This window comes from Micromys minutus (genome assembly GCF_963924665.1).
Source record: "Micromys minutus genome assembly, chromosome: 15".
NCBI lineage: Eukaryota > Metazoa > Chordata > Mammalia > Rodentia > Muridae > Micromys > Micromys minutus.
In genome coordinates this window covers 21,153,177-21,180,814 of record NC_137984.1, presented here as the reverse complement: position 1 = coordinate 21,180,814, position 27,638 = coordinate 21,153,177, and the positions used below count along the sequence as shown (strand labels likewise).

Genomic DNA, 27,638 nt, shown 5'->3' with positions numbered 1-27,638 from the left:
AATCTCAGGAAAGATTTAAGTTCCATCAAGATATCTGCATGAATTGTGTTAGTCTGTGTAGTGTGTACAAACTAATTAAGAATAAAATTCTGCTCCTTGTTTGAGCATGTGAAAAACAGCTGTCTTTTTTTAATGAGCCAATTTTAATAATAACCAATCATAAGTCTTCATTCATGCCATGTGAAAGATGGTACAAAAAATCTTTACCTCTCCTGTTCAGCTTTCTTGAATTTTTCTAGTTCTTCAGGGGGTCTCCCTCTGTCATATCTGATCCATACGACTCTCAAAGAGCCTAATCATCTTTCCTATAAACACAAACACAAAGCCTTTCTCCAAAACCAGCATGTCATTCAGCCAGTAACCAGAAAAACTTTTAGTTTGACCTCTCTCCCAGAGGAATAATAAAATAATCACAAAACTCAAAATCACACCCATTTTGATAATTAAAACAATTTAAAACAAATGAAGGAAATTAAACAAATACTCTATGAGCCTATTCTTAGGCTTTTTCTAATCTGCCATGCCAAGATACTTAACCCAAAATTCCCATGGAGCCCACATTTGAAGAATATAAGTTATCCTCCAAGACCACCCCTCCCCCTTTTAAATCTACCTAGTGTGTTTTATTTTCATAAATCTCCCTGTATATTTTCTTGGAAGCTGCAGCCATTCTGCCTACAGCAGGGTCCTAGCACCTCTGGGCCCAAACCCTTGTATTAGTTCTGAACCTGAAGAAGAATTCCCCATGTGGTTCAGGCAAAATCTATATTCTGTATTCTCTTTTAACCTTAAAAACAATTAAACCAAACTTAGAATTCTATCCTATGGTTACACCAACTGCTTGTAGGAAGCAAGCAGCTTTTATTGTTTGTCTCTCTTCCTCAGAGCAGCCATCTTGTCTTTTTTCACAGCAGGAGACCTGAGAGTCTGATCTGAGTTTAAGATCTTTAAGATTCCTGCACACTGGAGCCAAGTGATTCTACTTGGCTTGCTGAGAAACCACCTTTCCCCCCTCCCCTCCTTCCAGAGCAGCTTCATTGTGTCTGAATTAATCCTAGAGTCCTAAATTATTAGTGGATTTCTCACTGGTATGCTTTTGAGAGCTGTGGCGCAGCTCTCTCAACTTCTTGAGATTAGCTTCACCAGTCTCTAATGACTGACCACCCAGGTCTCATTCAGCTCCCATGGCTAGATCTCCTGGTCTCCACTTGCTGCTTGCCTGGTGCAGGAAAAGACCATCTCCCCCAGCTCCCATGGCTGGATTACTAAACCACCCTATACTTGTCCCTCCTAAAATGCCTGGAGCTACTGCTCATGTTCCACCAACTGACCACCTGGCCACCCTCTGTCTTGCCCACTTGGATCATCATGGATGGAAAACACCATACCATCTTAATATTTTAAAATCACCCAGATGACACAACTGCTAGACTCAGAATCTACTGTCCTAAACTCATCATAATAGCCCCAGGCCTACATAGTGTCCTGTCCTCTCTACAGCCAGGTCGGAATCTCCAATTCTCCTTCTGCCTGGAAATCCTGCCTTATCCTTTGCCCAGCAATTGGCTACTGCTGTGTTTATTGACCCAATCTAGAATAAATTAGGGAACTAGATTTTAGTTATCAGCTCCTCCCTCTACAAGGATTAATGAGCCTAAGATGACTGTTATCTCTAGTACTCAATAAAAATGGTGATTCCAGTTTACACTCTCGAAACTCAGATACAAAAATCAACCAAGAAACTTGAGAGTTTCAATTAAACTAATCTAAACCAGAAACCGAATGGACTTAACATATGTGTGTGTGATAGATAGATAGAGAGACAGACAGACAGACAGACAGAGACAGAGAGATGCACACATACACAGAGTCTCTGTTCTGCTGGTCTGAATGGTCTGTTCAAAAATTGCAAAATATAATTTTGTTTCTAGCCCTCATGTAACTATCTCCAAACCAGGTCATATTTTTAAGGCATACAGAAAGCTTTAATGAACCCAAAATATTGAAATGATTTCTTGAAACTTTCTAGATCATAATGGAATAAAAACAGAAATTGGAATCAAGAAAAACAGTAAATGTAATATGAATACACAGAGAGTGTACAACACACTTGAGAATAGTTAAGTTATGATATGAGAATAGTTAAGAAATTGGGAGGAAATTTAAAAATTCTTAGAATCAGATGAAATGGAAAAACAACATATTAGAACTTATATACACAGAAAGAGCAATTGTAAGAGGAAAATTTATGACCATGAGTAGCTACATTAAAAAAATAAGAGCGGTCTCAATAAATTACATAATGATGCATCTCAAGATCTTAGAAAATAAGCCAAACCCAACCCAAACCTAACAGAAGAAAAAAAAAAGTATTAAGGAAAAAGTTAATGAAATTACAGACTAAATGAATAACATGAAAGATCATTGAAACAGAGATAGTTATTTGAAAAAGTTAATAAGATTGAGGAGCCCCTAGCCAAACTAACCAACAGAGAAAGAGGGAGCCCAACTTAATAGAACCTGAGATAGAAAATGAGCTATTCCAATGGGCACCATCTGACTCTTACAATTCAGAGGATCATTAGTGATTATTTTGAAAACATATACTCCAAGAAATAGGATAACTTAGAAGTGGATACATTTCTAGTCGCATATAATGTACCAAAACTGAACCAAGAGGCTCATAAACAACTTAGACAGATACATAATGAGCAATGAGATTGAAACAGTCATGGTTTCCCAACAAGGGAAAGGATACAATTCATTAGATATTTAAAAAGAACTGAGGTCAGTTCCTCAGATGAGTCTATAAAATGCAAAGGGAAGAAATGCTTCCACATTCATTCTGGGAGGCCAGTGTCACCATGACACCAAAACCAGAGAACACAAGCAAAAATCATACACAAGTATCTTTGATGAACATAAATCCTCAACAAAACACTTGCAAATAGAACATTAAGGAGACAATGTGACACACCGTTTGTACTTATTCTTTTCCTCAAGCATCCTGGCTAATGTTTGTTGTTTGTTCTCTTGATGATGATAGCTTTGCTGACTAGGGTGAACTGGAATCTTAATACAATCTGTATCTGTAGTTCTTGTGTGGCTAAAAGTGTATGTACTCATTCAACACTTATATGTCTTATTTGGAAAAACATTCAGTTAGTTCATTTGCCCGTATTTCAGTTGGATTAGTTTTTCTTTTGGTGATGTTTTCGTTCCAGTTTTTTATATTCTAGAAATTATCCCTGTCAGGTGAATAAGTTGCTCAGACTTTCTTTGGTTCCACAGACTACCTCTTACCTCTGTTTTTTCCTTTGTTATGCAAGTCTTTCGATTTTATACAATCCCATTTGTCATTTCCTTCTTTCATTTCTTGAGCTATTGCACTCCTATGCAGAGTGCCAGTGCCTATGCCTCTATCTTGAAGTATTTTTACTGTTTTCCTGTATAGTTTGAAGTTGCAGGTAGTCTAGCTACCAGTATAAAGGCTCTTCAAAGACTAGAAATAAACTACCATATGATCTTGCTATCCAACCTCTGGATATATACCCAAAAGAATAAAAGGCAGCCAAAATAAATATCCTTGCACATCCTAGTTTATTTGAGATACTGTTCACTATAAATAAGTTATAGAGTCAGCCTTAATGCCAATCAACAGGTTAGGGCAATATGTTATTTAGCCAAGAAAATGAACAAAACTATGTCATTTGCAACAAAACGGACTGAACTGGAAATGATCTTATTAAGTAAAATAAATCCTACTCAGAGAGACAGCTCTTGAACGTTTCTATCATATGTAAGATTAGAGAGTAGAAGTTGGCTAGTAGGAAAAAGAATGTCAACAATGAAATTATCTTGACTAGTTAATAAACACTAATGAGAATTTTAAGTGCCAAAGTTGACTGATGCAGCTTGCAGCAAGAACCCAGACTGTTTGAGAAAGATGAAACTTGCCATCACAGGTGCGGGGAGAGCATCTTTGGGCTGTACCTCGGTAAACAGTGCAAATGAGCAGTGTAAAAGGGGACAGAGAAGAGGCTCCACAATGCATCGGGTGGCAAATTCATTCATGTTCTCATCCACTCCGAGTCTTTACTGCTGGTTTGTCTTTTCACAGTAAACAAAGCACCATTTTTGCTACCGTGGGTATAGATGGACAAGATACAATAGCAGTCAGAAGTTTGTGATCCAGTGGAAGAAGGTTAGAAGCAAGGGTGGAAATTACAATAATTTGGAAGGGAGACCAGCAAACTTTGTAACAGGTGTGGGTAGTAAGGATGGGGAGATCTATATTCACCGATCCCAAGAGCAGTGGTGTCAAGGAATACAGAGAAGTTGGGTAGGGAAGATCATCGTTTCCATTGTACACTTAAGCACCAGGCTTAAAGAAACCACACAGAGCCGAACCTGGACCACAGTCAGAAACAAGGGAGCAAACTTCAATGGAAGTACGGGGCAGAAACTTGAGAGAATTGGGAGTCATTTGCATAGAGGTGGGAGGTTGTGAAGCAGTGGAAAGTGGTCTGGCAGAGAGTATGTGGTCTAAGGTAGCAGGAATAGGATGCAATACAGACCATGAAAAGAATTACTAGTTGGTGGAAAATATGTATTTGGAGTCCATCAAGACCATGAGTGTAAATAAACGCAAACACTACCACACACGAGTGCATTAAAAACAAACAAACAACACATAATTTTACAAAATATCGTAAGAGATTGCTTCCTGCTGCAGGAGTCTGGGAGGGGCTCACTATAAGCAAGTTGCTTGACTAGAGTTGCCCATGGGGAGCCTCAAAGGATTGTTCCATTTAGAGGAAGCACCATGTGCAAAAACAAACAGACAAGAGGAAGGGGCACCTAAGGGACTACACTTACATGCTAGGTAACTAAAGAGCACTGCCTATGGGCGGTGAGACATTAGCAATTTGGATGTCCACACAAGATTTGTGTTTTGAATATTATCGGTTTATGCACACAGACATTCCTTATCTTGTGCTAATATAAAAGTGAAGCAGACATCTCACCAAGCAGGAAGCAGCTGTTTGGGCAAAAATGCTGCTACAAGGTTGCAAGGGAGATCTCCCCTGGTGAAGATGCTTTGGAAGTTTGCAGGCTCCACCTACGCCCACTGGGAAGCCCTTCAACTGTTGCAGGTGGGGAGAAGGCACTGGTGGAGGTTCAGGAAGTCCTTGCAGGCACAGTCCAACAGCCATTGCTGGCAAGCAGGCATGTGTGAGGCCAGTTGAACTCCAAATGCTGGGAGTTCAACAATCCCCTAGGCCGGGACAATGCACAGCCCCAAGTCCTCTTGTGGGTGAGTATCAGGACAAAGGCCGGTAAAGCTCCATCTTCAGGGCACAGCAATGAGATCCTAGAAATCATTCTGAAAATTCCAAATTTTGTGTCATTGTATCAGATGTTACTTTTGGACTATCAGGGTTCACACCTGCCACACCATTCTGGGGTTAGTTCATTAACATAACAAGGTCTACCTCTCTGGTCAGCTCTGCCTATTGGCAAGCTCAGCCATCTATTATTCAGCTAAGTCACAGAAAACGGCTTTTTACAGTACACTAAACAGTTTCAGCTTTGTTCCTACAGTAACTTACCCACTACTGGAATGCCTGCCTCTTTCACTGATTATTTATTTTTGCAGAAAGACTGGCATCACTTTTCCCATTGGTAATTATTACCTGGGTTTATTTCTCAGTGAACTTCATTATTGCTGTTATTACAGGTAAGCGCAGTCCTGGAACTGTGCTTAAATGACACAGAGTGAAAGGTGCTGATCTGGGGATGTTTTAGCAGATGAAACTGCACAGGTAATATTTCTTCCAGTTCTCTCTTTGATACAACCAAATTTGTCAGGTGCACAGATTTTCTTATTGTTTGTTCCAGATTTGTTTTCTTCTTATCTGATTGTTTTCGTGTTTAAAATAAAATAACACAAACAAGCAAGCAAAGTTTGCTGCCTGGCTTTGCCTTGCTCGTGTAAAAGACTACATTTCCCAGAACTCACACTGGGTGGTTGACAAGCACCTGGAACACCAGTTCCAGGGGATCCTATATGATCTTTTGACCCCTGTGGTACCTGTACTTATGTGTGTGTGTGTACGAGTGCACACATCTAAAAACAAATTTAAAAACAAACCCACCTGATCTAGTTTTAAGTATGTTTTATTAGAATTTTGTTTGCTTCCTGGCTCACTTCTCTTAGCCCATTCCCATGTGAATTACAGTTTCATCGGCTCTTCCCAGGTGAATCCACATGGCTTATCATGCGTCAGCAAGTAAGTGTCAATTATATTATTTTGCCTGCTTGGACTTGATAAACTTTTCAGCCTAAGGAAACATACACAAGAGCTAAGATATTAAGGTCTATTGTTTGCAAGAACATGTGTGGTGCTTCAAACAAAATCTGTGTCACCTGTCATAGGCCCAGTCTGAATTGAAGAATCGACAGATAAATCAGACTTGTACTGAGTCAGCACAGCAAACAACTTCACTATTTTTTGGTCAATTCAGACTATTTAAAATGAAAAAAAAAAGTATCATGGATCTTATGAAAAAAGTTTTCAAAGCTGTCTTGAAAAACAGATAGAAGCAAACAAAAACAACAACAACAAAAAAAAACAGAAGCTCCAGTGAGCTATCTTCCAGACTCTGGCCACTGTGGTGAAGGGGAACTGTTGTCACATTCTGACAAATCAGTCATGGTGAACATACAAGCATGGTCACCTGCCCCCATCAGGTATCATTCTAGTGTTCCAGAGAGAGTGGCTAAAGAAATGAACTTTCATAGCACATCTTCTGGGTGGGAGGATTTTTGCTGGGGGAGGAGGGAAGCCTAGATAACAGCGACCATTTCAAGTAATCATAATCATGTGTAACTTAGTGGTGCTCAGTACAACTTCTCTGCTGCACAACTGTAACCACGATCTGTTTCCATACTGTTTTTATACTGTTCCAAACCCAAACTCTGTGCCCAGTGACTATTAACTCCCCATTCCTGCCCTGGGTTAGATGTGGTCATTCTCAGGAAAACGAATGTTGAAATTATTAAGCAGCTGTGCTGAGAGGTAGCAACACCTCCAAGCGGTGATTATGTCTTTATGAGTGATTGCTGCTTTTCTCATGGGAAGAGCTTGTTCTCCAGAGATGACATAAAGCGAGGTCATCTCGGTCCCTCTGTCAGTATATGTAACTACCCTTGTTTCTACATCTCTGTCTTGTGACACAACATGACATTCCTATCAAAGGCTTTGTGTATGTTGGCACTTTGTCCTTGGACTTACAGAAATGTGATTTAGATAAACTTTTAATTTTTATAAACTTCCCAGACTTTATTATTTTGTTATAGCAATAGAAAATGGACTAAACATATTCACTTTCCCCAACCACTGATGATCTCCATCTTACTTTTGGTTTCATTGAATTGAACTACTTTAGTTATATCATAGAAATAGAATCATAAATTATTTACCAAGTTAAATAAGCCACATAAATTATTGTGGCTTATTTGACTTAGTAAAGTTTCCCTATTGGCTCATCTATTGTATAGAATACATCAGAATTTCTTTCTAAAGTTGAATAATATTCCATTGTATAGAGGAACAACATTTGGCTATATTCATTCATTTGCTGATACTATATACTTGGATTATATCTACTTTCTGATCATTGTGAAAAATGGCTAACAAGTATCTGTTTAAATGTTTGTTTCTGTATCTTTGAGGGTTGTACAGTAGAATTACTTCATCATATGTGATCTGTAATATTTTGAAAAACCATCAAACTTACCAATTCCAGGAAACCCATTTTACATATCCTCCAGCAGTGTCTAAGGTTTCTGGTATTTTCACATCCTTATCAGTACCTGTTATTTCCTGTTGTGTAGATAAATAGACATTAATATATCTGATAACCACCTTACTGAAGAGGAAGTGACACCTCACTGTGGTTGTCATTTGCATCACCCTAACTGCAAGTTACATTCCGGGCCTTCCTACATGTTCAGTGATACCTTCTTGAAATGTCTTAGTTCTCGGCCTTTATGTCATAATTGCTCATTGGCTTGCTTGTTTGAGAGTCTTGCTATGTGCCCAGGCTGGCCTCACTCTCACAATCCTGTTGCCTCTGCTTCTCCAGTGCTAGCTCACAGGTATGCCACACCACAACCGTTCCTTTGCCTATTTGCTAATTGAACTATTTGTCATGGGAGGATTCATTAAAGCCGTTGTTTGTTGTTTGAGACAAGAAAAGTGTCTTGCTTGTAGCTCTAGGTCTTGTAGGTCTCAAACTCCTGATGAGCTGCCTTAGTCTTACAGTGTTGGGACTGTGAGCATGTAGTATCATACCTGTCTGTTAAAATGCTTTGAGATTGAACACCACTCCATTTTCTAAAAACAATAACCAGAATTACTAATTCTCACTTATTCCAAGTGAAAATTTTACCTTAAAGTTAGCTTAATTTTTATATCAAGTTTATTCTAAGAATTGTGAATATTAATAATGCTTAATTATGTTGATTTCTAAATTTTGTAAGATTTGTTTTAGTTGCATTTAACAAAATTCTTATCCTTGTGACTAAAATCAATTTTAATGTATGTTTCCTCAGTTAAAAATAAATTTTATCCTACTAACACATAATTTATTTCACTGCCTTATAAAATGTTTATATTTAAGTTGTTTCCCTAGAAATAAAATTATTTTGAAAGTTAAAAAAAAAGGTATTTGATTTTCATTCACCAATTTGAATGTTTTTAAACTTTTGAGCTAAGAATAAGATATTGGAATGGATATAAAAGGGTCACTCAGAAATGCTTACAGGTTTCTAACTTGAGTAACCCAGGGGACAGTGGGGGAACTCTGACTGTTATGACTTAAATTTGAAAGAAAGGTTAGATCTTTATCTGTGCGTGCTCGATATATAAATTTGCATAATGCAGCCTGAAAAACTTGAAGCCGACTCATCTCTCTTTCAGGCTATTTAAAACCGTGAGAATGATTTCCTTGCTTCAGATTTCCATTTAGAAACCACTGTCTGTAGAGCTGCGGCAGAGACATTTTAAAAACATAAATAAATTAGATATGAATGCCAGTTTGTTGCAAAGCACAGCAGTAAATATCCCAGTGGCTTTCCATCACCATTCAAAGTAAAATGCAAATTCTTCAACCAGCATAGATAGGCCTTCAGTGGTCTGAGCTTGTCTGCCTTCCCTGTGTCTGGACACTAGGCTCTCCCTACCTTGGATCTACTTATGCACTAGACATCCCTACTGGTTCTCTCATCCAGGAAAGGCCTCTTCCCAACCTTCAGCTCCTCTCTTACTCACTTCATTTCACAGAGGTCTGTGATAATGTATCACCACTGAAGAGAAGCCTCCTTGGCCTCTGTGTTCTGCTTTCTGGTACACTTTTTTTTTTTCAGTCATGGTACCAGCTATGGTTTGGATAAGTATGTTCCAAAAGCCAAGAGGATTTGCAGCCTATGGGGCCACTGAAACGAGACAGACGGCTTAGGAGGTCATTCTGAAACATGTCCTAGGATGTTGGTCTGTGTCCTTTTTAAGTTTCTAACCAGAATGGAGAGAGCAACTTCATACACTATGTGCTCCTTTGCCACTGGACCAACAGTAGGCTACACAACCATGGAATGAAAACACCAAAACTGTAAGCCAAATAAATCTTCCCACTGATCTCCTTGTAAATTTCTTCATCACTGATCTCATTGTAACTTTCTTTGTGTGTGAGTGACAGAAAGCTGACTAAGAAAGCCCCTAGTAACACCCCATGTTAAGTTATACCATTACACATTTACTACTTACGTACACATGCCTCCGTCAGTATGCGACTTCATTCAAGCAGGGACCACTCTCTGGTGTATTTGAGATACCTAGTAGAACATTCAAAAACTTGTGGCTGTGGTAAATATCCAGGGGAAAAACAAATGCATGGAAAATCTGGGTATTGAAAGGGCATTTGAAGGTATTTTTCTTCCCTCTCTTGCTGCTGTAATTGTGCTATAATTTAAAAAAGAAATCTCATACCTGTTTAGAGCAAATGTCACATTACATAGGTAGAAGTCAGAGGACAACTTGTGAGAAGTAGGCTGTTGTCTTTTCCACCATGTGGGTCCTAGAGATTGAAATTAGGTCTTCAGGCTTGCTGGCAAGTGTCTTTACCTGTTGAGGTATCTCATTAGCCCTACTATTTTATATTCAAATGACAGTTAAATTCAGAGATACCTGGGATAAAAACTGTTTAATAATCAGAGAACTTGCTTACCAGTGCCCATGTCATCAGGTTCTAACTCACCCACATATACCAACACACACACACACACACACTCATACACACACACACACATGCACACACATACACACACAATTTAAAAATAAAATAGTTGATTAAAAACTGCTTAGTAATCATTTTTTAGGTACATTGTAAAAAGATTTGCTATTATAAGATTCATTCTTTTCAACATTTACATAGCCACTCATGGACAGTAAAGAAAAAGGCCTTCTGCTCTTCGTGACTATTCTCCCAGAGATAGCAAGAGAGGAGCTTGATTTTAAAAGGAAAATGCAAATACCAATCATTTCAATATTTACAACTAGGAAATAAAACTTGTGATTCATTTCTGTCAGGTCCCCTCAAATCTTTTAATTAAGCAAATATGCTTTCTGCAGTGTCCTAAACAAACAACAAGCAAAACAAAACAAAAAACAAACAAAATAAAAATCAAAACCAGCTAACATGGTTGTGGTTGAAATTAAGAGGGCTGGTCCAAAGCCTGTCATCGGACAGTAGAGACTGGAGTGGAACAACGTTTTTTGTAAGGCAGGAGAGGAGAGGGAGGAAAATCAAGATGGAGACAGAACCGGATAATCCAAATCCAGGTGGTCTAGGTCAATTTTTTTTAGGTGGGCAGCTTTTATCTTTATTAATTGGCTGTGAGTGGATGTATTGTAGATTGAGAATTTAACATATAAATCTAATTGACAAATTAAGTTTCTGGAGCTCTGATTTTACCCATCTGGCAGAGAGACGGCCAGGAGAGGGTGGCTATAGAATACCGAGGGCTAGCGTGGTGCCACAATGGAGCGGCCTGAAATATGTGTATCAGGCGTGGTAACGACCGCCAAGGGGATAGTGTGTGAAAGCAGCTGGCAGAGAGACAGCTGGAGCATGCGCAGCTCCCAGCTCTGCGGACTGAGGACGGCAGGGCTCTGCGCAGAGTGAAAATGTGCTGGGAACCAGGTAGCAGATCTTTTAATGTTTACCACACTTGGTAGTTGTTACATTTTTATTTTAAAATCTTCATATATTTTAAGACTTTTTGTCTATTCTTTAAGAATTTCATACATGTCTAAAACGTAACCTGACCTAATCAAGTCCGCACTGTGTAAGTGTTGCAGCTCTGAAAGGCTTCTCCTACATGGTTAACTGTTCTGCTAGGGCTGCAGGGGAAGACTCCAGCTGAAGTGTTATGGTCCTACTCTGGAAGAGGCAGGTTTCCCCAGCAAAAGCTCTGCTCTGGCGAAAAGTTACAGCTTTGTACAAAAAAAAAAAAAAAAAAAAAAGTTTGCTGGCAATCAGGAGCCAAGGAATACCACGAAGTCACACTGTACAACGGGAGATTTGTTGGAAGGGAAAAACGAGGAAGGCTTCTGCCTCTGCTCTGGAGAGAAGCAGCAGGAACTGAGCATAGGTCAGTTTATATAGTTATTTTGGGGGAAGGATGCTTTCCAGACTGAGGATCTGTGGGATTTCGAGTCCTGAGCTTGAGAGAGCTCTGGATTTGTGGGTTTCTGTGGCAAGTTCAGCTGTTTCTTGACCCTGGTCTTGGGGTCAAGTGAGGGTCTTTTGGCTCTTTTACCCTACACACTGTCCCCTCTCCAATTTCCCCTAGACCCCCATATTTTCCTCACAGCTTTCTATTCCCACTCCTTTTTCATTTTTTTTCTCTTACAAACCTGAGTTCAATTAGCAATGCCCAAATACACATGAATGTAGGGCCAGGCAACAGAGCATGGATAATCTTTGAGAAGAGAGGCAACAGCTCTTAAGAAAACTGACTCTCCTTCCTCAGGCAATCATTAACTAACTACGAATAACTTTTAACTAGCAGTGGGGCCTTGTGAACCCCGCCCCCCACATGTGGACTGGCTTGATCATGTTCTGGTCTTAGGCAGCCTTAGATGCTGTGAGTTCATGTGCAGCAGCTCTGTCATGAACAAAGGACACTTTTAAACCTGTCACGGAGAAATGAATCTAGAAGAATCTTAAAACCTGTTCTGACCCAGAATCAGAACTGAGTATCATTCCTGTATGTTTCCCAGGGTTACTATAACAAATGGCTAGAATCTGGGTGCCAAAAACAGCAGGTGTTTTAATTCCTCGTTGTTATGAAAACTGTATATCCGAAATTGAGTTCCTCTGAATGTTCTAGAAGAGAATTTCCCACTGGGGCTTATAATAAGAGTTCAGTTACATTGGAAGCTGAGACTGCCAATTGGCCATTCTGGACTCCTAGTTAACTCTCAAAGCCAGAAAGAGATGATAATACTATCGGCAGCTAAATAGCTCCACAGCCAAGGAAGAAATGCCGGAGACTTTAGGACTGTTCTTGATATTTAGTGTTCATAGACTCTGTGAGTAAACTATAATACTCTCTATGAATAGATTGCTCAGGAAAGGTTTGATCAATTCATAAACAAGGAACCTTCCTTGCCAGCGAGGACGTTTCCTGAAGGCAAACTGAGTATAAAATGGTCATGGTAGTGAGTCACCAGAGTGTTAGCACATGCAGATACAAGGAAGACAGTAGTTTTGGGTGTTTTGACACAGGTCTGTGCATTTTAACCAATTATTTTCTACTTGTCTCTCATTCTTCCAATACTGGTTAACGCTAGGTAGCCTTATATGCTAGTATTTAAGTTTCAGACTATTAGGGAGGCTCTGTTGCTTACTACGTGGAGGAATGAATGTAACTCAAAGGCCTTGCAATCTCTTAGAGAGGGAATGATCTGGCTAGGGGTGTAGAGGAAAAAGCTGTATATTCCAGGAAGAAGTATGAAGTAAGTGACCATGGACGTCAGGGCAACACATGTAGGACTGGAGTGACTCTGCTAACTAGGACTTCATTTCCCAGAAGTTGTCTTCTACAGCCCCCATTCCCCATTTAATGAGTCTGGTTTCAGCTCCCCACAGCAGACTTGCAAGGTTTGAGAAGTGGCTATGAAGTCATTACATGTGGAGGGTCCATACAACATCCTAGGTATTCTGTCAGCTTGCCTCATGTGAAGGAGTTTTAGCTCAGGCCTGCAGTGTCTCTAGCTTCTCTGTATCCAGGGCTAGCTCCTTAGCTAATACTGACAGCTTCTTCTGGGTCACTGGGGTGAGACACAGTGAGGAAGAAAAAAGGGTTCCATTAAAAAATTTTTTTTTCATAGATGACAACTTATCTGAGCCCAATTTCTTTGCAGCTGATTAGTGACTTCACACTCACTACTAGACACTGAAGCTGAAGGCTTTCGTAAACCTCTATACCAGTTCTCCCTGCTCCCACTTTAGTGGCTTTTCTATAAGCCTGTAAGCATCCCTACCTAACCGTACCACACCAGCTTCTTCGTAAGAAAGCCCGTATTCTAACAAATCTCTGTGATAAATCCTTTCTGCACTTTCAGTGATTCTGCTTCTTTAATCCATATTCATATTCACCTTTTCATCTCAAGAGCGTTGTGCTAACTAACCATCTACTTTGGGAAGTTTTAGAATCATCTTGTTTAGTTAAAGTACTCTGGACTATGCCCCATGATCATGTTAAACTGTCGTATGTCTGCATATCAAGAGGACATTTTTTTAAACCATCCAAGTCTAGTGTATTCCACTACAGTATAGTGTAAAATACACTAGCATATAAAAGTATGAAAGCATCCTTTGTATGAACCTTGACTTTCTTTTTTGTTGTTGTTGCTGTAAGTAATGGGATTTCTTCCATTACTTAAGTTTGAAGTTTCTCTCTATGGTGGTTCATTTTATGTGTCAAGTTGGTTAGGCTAACATCCAGTTGTTTGGCCCAACATAGGTCAAGATGTTGCCAACACTTATAATCTGTAGATTTTAAACAGATTACCCTCTTGAGCGTGTCTGTCTTTTCAGCCCAGCAGTTTTCTCTTACCAGTTTCAGATCCCAGCATGCCAAGTCCACTACTACTGTCTATCTACTTTCCGGATCTCAGCCTTGGCAATCTTGAGTCAATCCCTTGAAACCTCTCTTTAACAACCTCCCCTCACCCCTTCCTGGTGTTCCTCTGATGCCGTCCCAAGAATACTGAAAACATGGATTTCTTTCCCTGATATACTGTATGGTGTGGTGGAAAACCCATGGCTCGGAACTCAGACCAGAGTTTACTATGGTAAGTGGCTTAGTTTTGGAAAGTGACTGCTTATCTTTGTAAGTTAGATCAAATTACTTATGTGACTGTAGTGTTGGGTAAAATAGTGCATACAAAATACCTTACAGGGCTCTTAGCTCAAACAAGAATACTGAAATATACCTTACTGGAGATGTACTAGAGATTTAGAGGGGAGCCTTCTTATTAGCCAAATATTTGGATGTTATTAAAAGTGGTATATTTTACTCAACAAAATTTTACCAGTATCAGCTTTGTGTAGAGGTACTCAAATGTTGTTGTTGTTTGAGATAACATTTCACTATGTAGTCTGCCTGGTTTTGAACTCACTATGATACCTGAGCTGAACTTGAACTCTCAACTCTTTGTCCTCCTGTACCAGCTATATCCAAGAGCAGCGATTATAGGTTTGTACCACCAAGTGCAACAGATGTAGAGTACACATCACTTGAGATTAGTTCTTGAGGTTTATCTGTGTAAGGCGTAGGGCAAGTTTGTTTCTACGAATCTACCTCCAATTTAGTCAACTGTTCGATAACGACTTTCTGAAGAGTAAATGGCCCACAGTACTCAGTGTAATCCCAAGTGAGATGCTTAGCGCATCTACTACACCTTAAGGGAGTAATTAGGATTTCAAAGGCAGTGAGATCAGTTGCTGCTACACTAAAAGAATCTCATTAGTGCTTCATCATCTAGTGAAGGCAAATTCCACGACACAGAACACAGAATGGATGATAAAACAAGATGAAGACCCAGCATGTAGAAAATACACAGGGGCACCAAGTTTAAATAATTTGTCCCTCTATCTGATTATGCATACTCGGTACTCAATTTATAGCATCATCAGCCCAGGCTCAGCACTGTGCTTCTAAAGGCCTGCCACCTCGCTAATGTTCATCTTAAATAACTTGGCGACTAGATGCCCTGAGAAATGATCTGAACCCATCTTGCCAGGGGGGGAGCTGGTTCATGCTGAACTATCTGATGCTCAAAGCATCAGAAACAGTTGGATCCTGAGGAAAAGCTTTGGCAGTTTGAGGCAGAAACTTAAAAGAACAAGCAAATTATATCTTCATCTAGCCAAAACAGGTGAAAAGCTTTTCCTACATCCTAACCAGCAAACACTAACAAAGAAGGACGATGGTTGGCTAGGGGAACTTTCAGTCTCTTTGTCACCTTTGTCTTCTCAATATCGTCATTTCTCATTTTCCGGGTTGCAGAATTTCCCTTTTCTCCATCCAAAAACCCTCCTTCTCACTCAGGAGTTCTGGGTCCCCTTTTCTGCCCTGCAGGCCCTGAAGGCCTGGGGCCTCACCAGCAGCCAAGGGAAGCCACAGGAGCCTTGCCTTTGTAGGGTTTGGACGGTGACGTAGCGGGACGACCGAGCCCCTGAGATCTGCTGCAGCTCAGCGGGCTCCCGCGACGCCCCAGGGCCGCAATTCCAGAGGGAACGCGCGCGGTGCCCCGCCGGGCGGAGCGCGGTGAGGGCGCCCGGTGCTCCGGGCATTCTGGGTCTGTTGGATGCAATAGCGCCGGCCGGGTAGGCCGAACAAACTTCGGGTCCGTGCGCCCGAGGATGTCCCTCGCGTAGCTCTCGTGCGCACGCGCCGTGGGTTGCGGGGAGAGGGAAGCTGCGGGGAGGCGGGAGGGGCCGGGCGGGCGCGGGGCGCGGCGCCGAGCGCAGCGGACGCAGGCAGCCCGGTCCGGACAACCCAGCGGGCTCCCGGGGCGCTGCGGCGGCGCGGGGAGCGGGGCATGCGGCGCGGCGTCGTGACGTCACGGTGGCGGCGGCCGTGGTTGGCGCAGGGTCCGCGGCTGCAAAGTGTGAATTACGCCGGGCTCGCGCCGGCGGCGGAGTGGAGTGAGGCTCGGGGGAGGGGAGGGGAGGGGCAGGGCTCCCGCGGCCGAGCTGCTCTCCGCTCCGCGCCCGTGCTCCCGGCCCCGGGCCAGCTCTCGAGCCGCGGAGCCCCGGGGCGGCGGGTTCCCCTCGGACGCCGCCCGGCCCGCTCCCCGCGCCCGCTGCAGCCCTTCCCGCCGTCAGCCGCGCGGAGGGCTGGGAGGCGTCGGCGACCGCCAGCGCCGCCCGCCCCGCGCGCGCCTCGGCCCCGGGTCCCCGCGGCGCGGCCCCCTCGGAGCGCAGGGGCGGGCGACCGCGGACGGGCGGGCGCCGCGCGGATCCAAGGCGGCCGTGTTCAATGGAAGTATGCTACCAGCTGCCGGTGCTGCCCCTGGACAGGCCGGTCCCCCAGCACGTCCTCAGCCGCCGAGGAGCCATCAGCTTCAGCTCCAGCTCCGCGCTCTTCGGCTGCCCGCATCCCCGGCAGCTCTCGCAGGTAACCGCCGCCCCGGGGCCCGCACCCGCAGCTCCGTGCTTTTGTCTTTTGGAGGGACTCCTGCCATTGTTCCCGCCTCCCGAGGCTGCTCTGCCCTGCCGAGAGCCTCTCGCTCTTGGCTGTGCTCAGTGCCCCTGGCCTCTGCGACACCCTCGCCACTTGCTAACCGGTCACGCCCGCTGCTAGCCCCGAGCAATGACTTTGTCCTCCCCTTTCTTCGCTTCTCCTACAAGTTGGGCCCCTTGTCCCTCAGCCGTGACCCCGAGCACACCTGTTCACCCCCACCTCGGGGCCTCCCCCACACCTGTGCAGGTTCGCCAGCCTTGCAGCGCTGCGCTGCTGCTGAGGTTCTCGGAACAATGGGCCTGGATGTCCCATGGTGGTCCCCAACCGAACTGCGAATGGGCCTAGGTGTCAGGAACTAGTGTGCAAAGTTGATGGTTTCCAATCCGCTTTCTCTCTTGATAAAAGGCGTTTTTAGTACAGAAACCTCTGATAAGCGTTCACAAACGACTTTGTTTCCGATGGCCCAACACCAGTTGCTCCTGAGCATTTTAATTTTTTTTTCTATGAAGTCCTTGGCTCAACTCCGTAGTTGGGTGAAATTTGGTTGCCAGATTTAGAATAAAGAGAAAGAATTTTACTTTGTTTACATACGAACCTGGTGCCCTCCTTGCCTGCAGCCAGAAGTTCTGTGCTTATAAGATTATTTTTGGGATGGGTACTGGAGGAGCGTACTTACATCTCTCACATTTGCTGGACTCAGTCACTCCAGTCAGTGAGCCTCAGCCATTAATTCATTCATTCATTCATTCATTCATTCATTCGGTTTTTTTTGTTTTTGTTTATGGCAGAATCTTTCTAAATTGTTCAGTCTTGCCTTTAACTCATGATATTCCTGCTTCGGACTTCCAAGTACCAGACCTGAGCCATCGCCCCGAGAACAAAATACTGTTATTTTTTTTTTTTCTGTTACTTAGTATTTCTTTACTGTGATAGCACACCGTGTCTCCCCTCAGTTATATTGTAAGTTTTATAAGCAAGGTATTTTTTAAAACAGATGGTATGGACATCTTTTAGAGATTTTGCTTGTGATAGATCTCCACTAAATTATATTTGTGATTTGCCTTTTTTTTTTTTTTTTTTTTTTTTTGGCCTGCGAGGTAGAGCAGGAGGCTCTGTGTGAGTTTCTCGTGGAAGACTTCTTGTTTATGTCAGGTCAGACTCTGCTGATACAGGGTAGCATGTTAATGAGTTCAGCATAAAATGCTGAGTGGGATCTCAAATCACACTTCTGTTACTTTTCGGTGTACTTCTTGAGCTGTATTCTCATTATTCCTTAACACATCTTAAAGTTCCAGAGTAATATCAAGATATTAAAGCACTAGAGAGACGGTTCTTAATAATAGTAATTACAGGTCTTTAGTGGAAGAAAGTCCTTCATTTCTAAACACTGTTTTCTTCCTCAGATCAGCAGACATGACAAATACCCACTTTCACTTACATATGAATAGTAAAGACACACTTTATATAGAGTTATAAAATATGTGGTACTTGTTCCTGCTTCCTGAGTAGGAAATGAACGAGAGGGAAGATTCCAAGGGAGTGAAAGCATAGCTGATCCCAAGAGTTTTACTTAGTGTCTTAATTACCACGAAAAGACTTTTCTTTGCCTGTCCCTAGACTTAGATTTAAATAGGTGATGGAATTTTAAAACTATGACAGTGGCAAACAAATAAACCACAAATTCTATAGAATTACACCCATTTTACTTTTTAAACCTAAACAATTTCCAGATCTCCAAGAGAGTATGTTGGCATTCCTTAGGTTTGAGACAGAAAATTTTCTTAATGAATACATACTTTTTTTCCTGGTGAGTATTACCCAGTGTTACAGGAATTACAAGCTCACCCAGAAGCTGAGGTGGGTATAGTACCATTATTAATGCTTTGTATCACTTAATAGAAATCGTGCATTGGAACTTAGTACTTCGGGAATATGTAGTGGAAAAAAAGAGGTAGATAATCTTAGAATCTTATTCAGAGCGCTTTAAAATGAGTATTAGATTGACTCACAAGCTTCCATATCCCTGAATCTAGTTCTGGTTCCAGAACTTGGAAGAAGATTAGGTGGTTTTGTAATTTTATTTAAGAGACTTAACTTTTTTCTCTAGTTGCTAAGTAGAATTTTAATTACAAATTTTCTATTTATTTTAAAATATGTTCAAAACCAGTTGTCATTTCAGTCCTTCTTTTTTACCGTAGCATCAGAGTGCAGCACATAGTAGGAATTAATAAATATTTAAGGGAATGAATAGATGAGAGTACCTCAGACTGACTTGATTGTCAATTTTAAATATGAAACAGTGGGAGATCAATGTACAGTAATGGCTCATTTACCCCAAATTTAGTTTCAAACATGTAATTGAAGACAAAAAAAAAAAAAAAAAATGATCCAGAGAACGTGCAGAAAAATTCTGAGCAGATAGCAAAGGCATGGAAGCTTGGCCGCCCAAGTCCAGTCCTCAGACCCTGTAGAAAGGCAGAAGAACTGCTTCCAGGGTTCTCTGACCTCTGCATTTTAGCTGTAGTGTCAAGACCCCCTTCCCACCCCCCCACCCCCACAAGCACACCTGCACATGCAATTCTGCACAAACTCAAACCAAGACTCTAAGCAACCGACATAGATCTGGGCATCATCTCAGCCAGTGAGGCTGAGCAGACTTTCCTAAGTAGCAGGAAATCTGAAATGGAATTACAAGCAGCTATAGGCCATTCACCCTGCAGAAGCACTAGTTGACTGCTGACATACCATAAGGGAGGGATAGGGGGAAATCTCACAAGCTAGCAAGATTTTTAAAGGCACTGTAGGGATGTTTAGCTTAGGGACTTGAGTATTGAATAGCAAAGTGGTTATTTGTCAAACAAAATGCTGCATAGAGTCAGCTTTTCCAAGTTGAAAGATTTATTCTGTTTAAAAGAAAGAGAGGGAGAGGGAGTGAGAGAGAGAAATCTGTGTTCCAGTTAATGTTTTTGTTCAAATGGTAAAGTGTAGCTGATGAAAACCTTTTTCAGCAGAGGAGACATTCACATTGGATCTTAAATCAGTCACAGGATACTTTCCAAGCAATAATGAGATTCTTGAAGAGTGAGGATAATACTGAAACCTATTTGTTGCTGTTTTGGATGCCTGTTGAATAGAGGAGCTTAAACATTACTCTCTTAGAGCAAAGTTCATCTTTGAAAAAAGATATAACTCAGCTCTGTCTTCACCATTGATGTTCCACATATTTATGATTCGGTAAATGTAAAAGTTGAGGGAGTGCGTTAGTCAGATTCGGAGGCTGTGCTGGCTAGTTTGATGTCAGCTTTTGATACAAGCTAGAGTTACTTGGGAAGAGTGACCCTCCTCTGAGAGGGTACCCCCACTAGATTAGCCTATGGGCATCCTGTGGTGCCTTCCTTTTGATTGATGATGAAGAGGGAAGGGCCCTGCTCACTGAAGGTGGTGCCACTCTTGGGCTGTTAGGAAGCCGGCTGAGCAAGCTGAGTATAAGGTGAGCAGCACCCCTCCATGGCCTGTGCATGCAATCATGCCTCTGTGCTCTGGCCCAAGTTCCCTGGGTGATGAGCTACAAATCAAGTTGCTTTGGTCATAGCATTTTATCTCAGCAATAGAAAAGTAACTAAGATAGAGGCTTAGGAACGTATTTTATTGGGTTAGTAATTTGAGGTTTAGTTCTTAAAGTATAAAAGTTTAAGTGTTTTTACTGAACAAAGTATTAGGATATAGACTGTGAATATGAGCTATTACGTATGGTCAGTCACAGTTTGTTGTCCCAACTGGTCTAGCACTCACAGTGTACTGGAGACTGTCCTCAAACTTGTAAGCTTTCTGCCTTTTCCCTCAGAATGCCAGGATTAATACCTCGATGAGTCAACTTTGCGAACTCATTTACAACTCTTGTGGAGTGTCCTTCCTCCCCCAACCCCCACCCCAGTTTTGGGTGTTTGAGGCAGGGTCTCAGGTAGCCAGCCTAATCTTGAATTTACTGTACAGCTGAGGATTTTGAACCGGTTTCTCCTACTTTTATTTTTGTAGTTCTGGAATTGCAGGAATCCAACACTATGTAAAAAAAAGTTGTTTTTTTTTTTTTTTTTTTTTTTTTCAAATATACTATTTCATACAAGGAAAATACCCACACAAACTCTTGCAAATATAGAACACTAAGAGTCCTTATATTAGATGTTAGAAAATTTGAAGAATTCATCATTAAATAAAAGCTACTTTGATCTTGTTGCCCTCACTTTGTTTTTTCTTTTAACCCACATACAGATTGAGGGAAGAAAAATATCTGTGGGGTACTTACTGTGCTGGAGTTACCAAGTGTGATGATACACCTCGGAACCTAGAATAAACTTGGGTAACCCAGGGTAGCCGTTGACCTTTAGCCCAAGGACTGAAGATTAAGTAGATGTTTCTAGACAAATCAGCAACCGCAGGGGAAAGGGGAGAAAGCGTGCATTGTGTAGTTAGACCTGTTCTCTGAGCTCTCCAGTGTGATGTCGCTGTGCTAGCCACTAACTATGTAGGTAGTGGTGATCAGTAAATGTGGCTCTGACTCAAGACATGAAATTATGGTTGAGATCGAATAAAGCAACTGCAAATCATTGTTTACTGATCATCAGCGAGAGTCAGGTTGATGGATCAGCAGCACATTCTTCAAATGTTGCACATTTTCAGTCAAGCTTTTGTTTGTGTACATAAAACGCCCTTTCGTGGATGCCTTCGTGCGTGCTAGATAAAGTCTTTGGAATCCGTCACTAGCCCGTGTCAAATGGTTAAGAACATTGTTTTGGCTTTCTGTCCGGTCTCTGTCCTGTCATAGTACCAAGACAAATAATCGTAGTCCTTTAATCTCTGTTCATGTGTCACCAGACCTTACAAATATTTGTTCCTGTAGTCGATGGGCTGCACCCCAGTTTGTTGATCACAGTAAGCAAGAGAGTGCTTTCTCACGTGCTGTTTGAGCTATTTTCAGTTTTATACTGTAATTTTAGTTGCATATCTTGCCTTCTTTTTTAACTACTCCTAATCCTGCACCGCTTTGTAAATGTGCATCATGCAGAATTTTTGACGCTTCACAAAGCTACCCCTGAACACTGATAAGGATAGAAGGCACTCAGTTTGTAGTGGACAAAGGGGTTCAGTTTATATAGCTGAGCAGAATGTTTTCATTGCTGCTCCATGGCTCCACCTACTGGTAGAGACAGATCATAATTTTTTTCAGAAGATAATGGCTAATTTGGTAACTCCAGTTTCAGCAAAGCCGACACTAAAAGTTTTGAATAGACTGAAGTACAACTTTGGACCATTAAAGGTACTTAGCAAATGGTGCTTAATAAAGAAACATTGCCCTTGCTATAGTAATACAAGCAATAAATTCTGCTCATCTCGGAGTAACACCCACATGTTTGGGTTTTTTTCCTGGCTGATGCTTTAATCTTTATCTGTTCTCTGTGAAATAAGTGGCATTACTCCCATTTGTGCGCAGTCGTAACTAGAGCTCCAATGCTTTGATAGAGGCATCTTTGTTCCAGCTGCCTTACTCTTACTGATTTCACGTGCCTCACCTGTGAAGGCAAGGACTGTATCAGGTTAATGGGTTATGTGTGAATTTTGATGGCCTTTGAGAATGAATAAAGAAAATGAATGTGACACATTGGATCACTCTGAGCTTTTCAGAGCACATGAGAAGTAGGTCATCCTAGAGGCTGTTTTAATGAAGATATGACTAAATCATGCTACAGGTGACCCAGGGTAGGAAGAAATTGGAAACCACTTTGATGGGTGATAAAGAAACTAGAGGCACCTTTTTTGGAGGGGAAACTGAGGAGGAGGTGGGCACTGCTGTGGGGGATGGTACAGTACTAGGCCTTCTAGCGTTTGGAGCTGTCTTGTGAATGAGAGGAGAAAGGCAGACCTGGGTTTGTCCTGTGTTCCCACTTGTTTGCATTTTGTGCCAAGTGTCTCTAGAGAAAACATAAGCTTCAACTTGTCATTTGTCAAGGGGACACAACTGGGTTTTGGGAGTGAATTAAACTCCTAGTGAGTGTGACTTCAGTCTGTGAGTTCCTTTGTGCTTCCTTTTACCACATGTGAAAGCACATGTCTTAGTAAGTGTTCTGTTGCCGTGAAGAAACACTGTGACCAAGGAAACATAAAAGAAAGATTAGATTGGGGGCTTGCTTAACTTCAGAGAGTGAGTCTGTGATCAGCATGGCAGAGGCAGGCAGGAGGCAGGCACTGGAGCAAGAGCTGAGAATTTACATCCTGGTCAGCAGAGACTGGGCCTGTTGGGGGCCTTCCTCTTTCAAACCACCCTGTATTGCTGACTGTAGTTGGGATAAGGACCAGTAGCTGGGAACAGTGGACAGCTGGAAAAGGGATTGGGATGCTTGAATAGTTTTAAAGTGTTACATTAGTTGTTTTAGTTAGTACTTCTAATTTTTAGAAACTCTAAAATACTCAGTCAACTGAGTTTGGAGACTAGCCTGTCTGAAGCATTACACTGAAGTTTGAAAGGGGGTTCCCCCAGCCTGGCTTCTTTACTCTTAATGTGGCTGGTTTTAACTTTCAGATTTACATTTTTGTTTTTATAGATAGAAGGTTATATTTATGGAGTAGTGCCCTAGTTATAATCAATTGTATGTCTCCTCACGATGACATTGAATTAAGTAAATGCTTGTAAAGTTTGTAAAGCCTTCTCTTGCAGATTTACTTCCGGGACTCTATCCTGAGTTGTTAGAAATGTTGATAAAGATGAGTTGTTAAGGATATGTATTCCATTATGAGAAATTAGGAATAACAAAGAATTTCTCAATGGCTAAGTCCAGTTTTCTGGTTGCAGAATGTGGTTTTATCCAGCTACTTAAACACGTTGAATAACTGAAGGCGTAACAGCTTGGATCACATGCAGCAAAATACATTTAGTATTTTTCTTAATTTCCTAATGTGTAGTTACTAAATGCATTAAAAACTTAATTGTGGGTAAAATGCTTAAAACATAATTAAGTGGAGAAAATTCGAGATATCCTAGAATTTCCCAATTAACCTAAAAATTAAAAAAAAAAAAACCCTCTCATAATGTATAAAGGTATCACCCACACGAACACACATGCTTGCAAAAAGCTATGGCCCTAGATATTCACACTGTCTCAGGGTGATGAAATTTAAGTAATTTCTATTTTCTGTGTAGAAGTTTACATATTCAGTTTATGTTATCAGCTTGTCAGTTCTTCTTCTCAGTATCTAGGAATGGAAAGGTGACATTGCTGGCAGGCAGTGGGCTGCTGGAGCGTCATGGTGTAGGGGAACGGAGCCCTCTGTTTCCCTCAGGTCGACATTTAATAATCCTCTGGGTGACTCAAGTCCACCGGGTCTGCTTGTGTAGCTCTGGCCGCTGTACAGCCACAGTCTCGCCCTGCCTGGGAGAGGATGGGAAGTAGTACGGATGCATTGCTAGGAAAGAGAGCTATGTCATCAGAGCTGCTCAGATGGCCTGTAAATGGCTCCAGGAGGGGGGGGGGGGGCTAGGCTGTCAGGAGGCAGCTGCCTTAGTCCTGCTTTTTAAACGTGGGAGAGCTTGTAGATCACAGAGCGACTAACAAGGATCCCGGTGGGAAGAAGTAGCCCTCCCTTCCCTGTCTTCCTGCCTGCTCTTTGATGCTTTGCAGTTCTGGTGATTGGAGCCAGGGCCTCACACATGGCGGACAAGAGCTCCATCACTGAGCTGCATCCCCAGGCCCTCTGCTCATTTGGGAATCAGCTCAGCACATAGTAGTGAGAAGGCAGTCAGGCCTCCTGGTGGACTGAGATGCTTCCCACTGCAAGGCCCTCAGACTCCAAGGAGTGTCCTCCAGGCCTCAGCGGTTGTAATGATAAAGTGTTTGCTTTGTCACTTAATTTACAACTTAAGACGGGTCTTGTTAAAATTCTCCATCCATTAAAAACACATGACCCGTTCATGACTGTGTCAGCTTTCTGTTTTCTAGTCTTCTTGAACCCATACTTTCTCTATGTGCTATTATTATCACAGTGTATCCTTTTAGACTTGGAAACATTTTTATTAAACACCTAGTATTTTCTTTCCACACGCACAAAAAGTGAGCTTTAGAGTTGAAAGTTCCTCACGAACTGAGTGAATGGCACTAGGACACAGTCATAATGTAAACATAAAGTGACACACAACTATAATCCCTGTGTTCTGAGGCAGAGGCAGGAGGGTCAGGGGCTGGCTTATGGTTGGTCATCTGCATGGTGAGTCTGAGGCTAGCCTGGGTCAAGACTCTGTCTTGATGTCAAAACCATGTAAATAAAACCTAAACTCCCTGAGCCCACAGGGCTGTGTCAACTTCAGATTTATTTTGGTCTGGGTTACTCCTGCACCCATGGCTAGTAGTAGGAAGTGGATAGTAGTAGAACATTTTAAAAACACGAGTCACAAAATTTTTAATAAATATTAAAGTAAAATCTTTACCAGAGATAGATTTTCAGTGGTACAGATGGGTGGGACTTCATTCGGTTCTTTTATCTCTCCATTGTATTCAGCACTAGAAAATGGCAGTGTCTTCAGACCCCAGGGATCTGGAAGTCTGGCAGGGGTTGGGATGGGATATCTTCTTGAGGACAGAGGGACTGAGGAACTGTGAGAGGTTGGACCAAGAGGGGGACAAGGACTGGACTGTCAAAAATAGTAATAATAAAAGAAATTTTAAAAAGAAAATATGTCGTCTTGCATTGATTCAATACCTTTTTACCATAATATTGAAAGTTTGATAGCTTTTCATTACTATAACAAAATACCAGAGACAAGCAGCTTACAAAGAGAAAAGCCTTATTTTGGTTCACATTTTAATACATTTCAATTCATGATCAGTTGACTTTGTGGCCTTTGAGCCCATACTGAGGCAGCACATCATGCTGAGGGCCCATATTACAGCAGACTGCCCTCCTTGGCCAGGAACTTAGTAGGGAAAGAGGCTACGGTCCCACTGTTCCCCTTAAAGGCACACTGCTACTGACCTGAACGTCTCCCATGAAGGTTCTACTCTCCACTAACAGTGCTATACTGAGACAGCACCACTCTGGGAATCAATCCTTTACTAACTAGAACTTGGACGACAATGGTGGTAGAATATTTACTTACCTACTTACTTAGAGACAAGGTTTCTGTGTATCCTGGCTATCCTGGAATTCCTGCTTTTCCTTCTGCCTTCCAAATGCTGGGATTAAAGGCATGTGTCACCGTGCCCAGCTCAGAAACCTATGTTTTAAGTTTAGTAGTTTGGGGCAAGGGAGATGGCTCAGTGGTTAAGAGCACTTGCTGATCTTGCAAGTGACCCAGTTTTGGTTCCCAGCTCCCATATGGCAGCCCTTAACAGTCATAACTATAGTTTCAGGGGATCTGATGTTCTCCGTGGACACTAGTCATGTCCAGTGCACATACATATGGGGGTATGTGTATGCAAGCATGCACATACATCTAAATGCTCATAAAAAAGTAAATATATCTGTGGTAGTTTGAGTAGGTATGGCCCTCATAGACTCGTGTGCTTAAATGCTTGGCCCATGAGGAGTGGCAGTATTAATAGGTGTGGCCTTGTGAGAGAAGTTTGTCACTGTGGGGGTCCACTTTGAAGTTGTATATACTCAAGCAATGCCCACTGTGGCACACAGGCCCTTCCTGCTGCCTGCAAATCAAGATACAGAACTCTTGGCTCCTCCAGCACTATGTCTGCCTACATGTTATTCCCACCATGATGATAATGGACTAAACCTCTGAACCTGTAAGCCAGCCCCAATTAAATGTTTCCTTTATAAGAGTTGCCTTGGTCATGGTATCTCTTCACAGCAGTAAAACCCTAAGACAACATTTTTTTTTTTTAAATTGGTAGATCATAAATAAGCTGTATTTTAGTAATACTACTTACTACTTATTGTTCTGAGTTATGTAACAGTGTCCATTATCCAAATTTTAATTCTTTATCAGCTTGCAACTAGGTTTTCATGGAATTAGACTTAGAAAGATTTGATGCCTTGTGTTTAGTCTTTTTTTCTGCCATGCATATTTTGAAATATTTGAAATACTCTTCTGGTTCCTCAGATGTTGTTAGACAAGCAGTACTTACTCTAAGTTTCAAAAGCAGTCAGTGTTAAAAAAAAAAGTTATGAGTTTCTTTCTAGGGGATTATAGTTAAGAGCACTTGCTATGCAGTCACGAGGCCTGGAAACTGGATCCAAGCATCCAAAAGTTGGAACATCTTTTAACTTCATCTCTAAGTGACTACATGTCCTCCTCTCACCTGTGGGTATCACACATAAACATGTATACACACACACACACACAGACACACACACACACACACACACACACACACGACCTTTAAATTATCTTCATGAAGAACCTAAGAAGAAGACGGAGTGAAAAGGTACTGGAAGTTCAAGCAGAGGAGAAGCAATGTGCTGTGTCAGCAAAATGGTTCTAGAAAATTGTGTGGGTGTGGCTGGCAAGGCGGCCTGTTGGGTAAGGACACTCGTCACCAAGCCTGACTAGCTGGGTATGATCCCTAGAATACACATGGTGGAAAAAGAGAGCAAATTCCTGTAAGTTGTCCTTTTACCTTCACACACACAAGTATCCACACCCACAAACACATAAAATAAACGTAAATGTTTAAAGAAAGAAAAAGAGACTTGAAGATGGAAATTGAGGTCCTCATCAGTATCCTGAAGGCTTGAGGTGTGTGCCCACACAGGGAGAGCTGCTGCGTGCTGTGCTGTCGTATTCTCTATGGCTGTGCAGGCACGTGTCTCCCACATT

The 27,638-nt window shown here is 41.9% G+C and overlaps 1 protein-coding gene across 1 annotated transcript in view; it reads left to right on the top strand.

The window, feature by feature from the left end:
• Positions 1 to 16,589: 16,589 nt before the first annotated feature.
• PDE7A (phosphodiesterase 7A) overlaps positions 16,590 to 27,638 on the top strand; it is a gene marked incomplete at its 5' end in the record, with an annotated part of 69,850 nt that continues 58,801 nt past the window's right edge. Inside the window, one exon of the mRNA XM_080929139.1 lies at positions 16,590 to 16,756. Within this exon, the coding sequence (XP_080785265.1) occupies positions 16,619 to 16,756 (138 nt within the window). The remainder of the gene's footprint in view (positions 16,757 to 27,638) is intronic.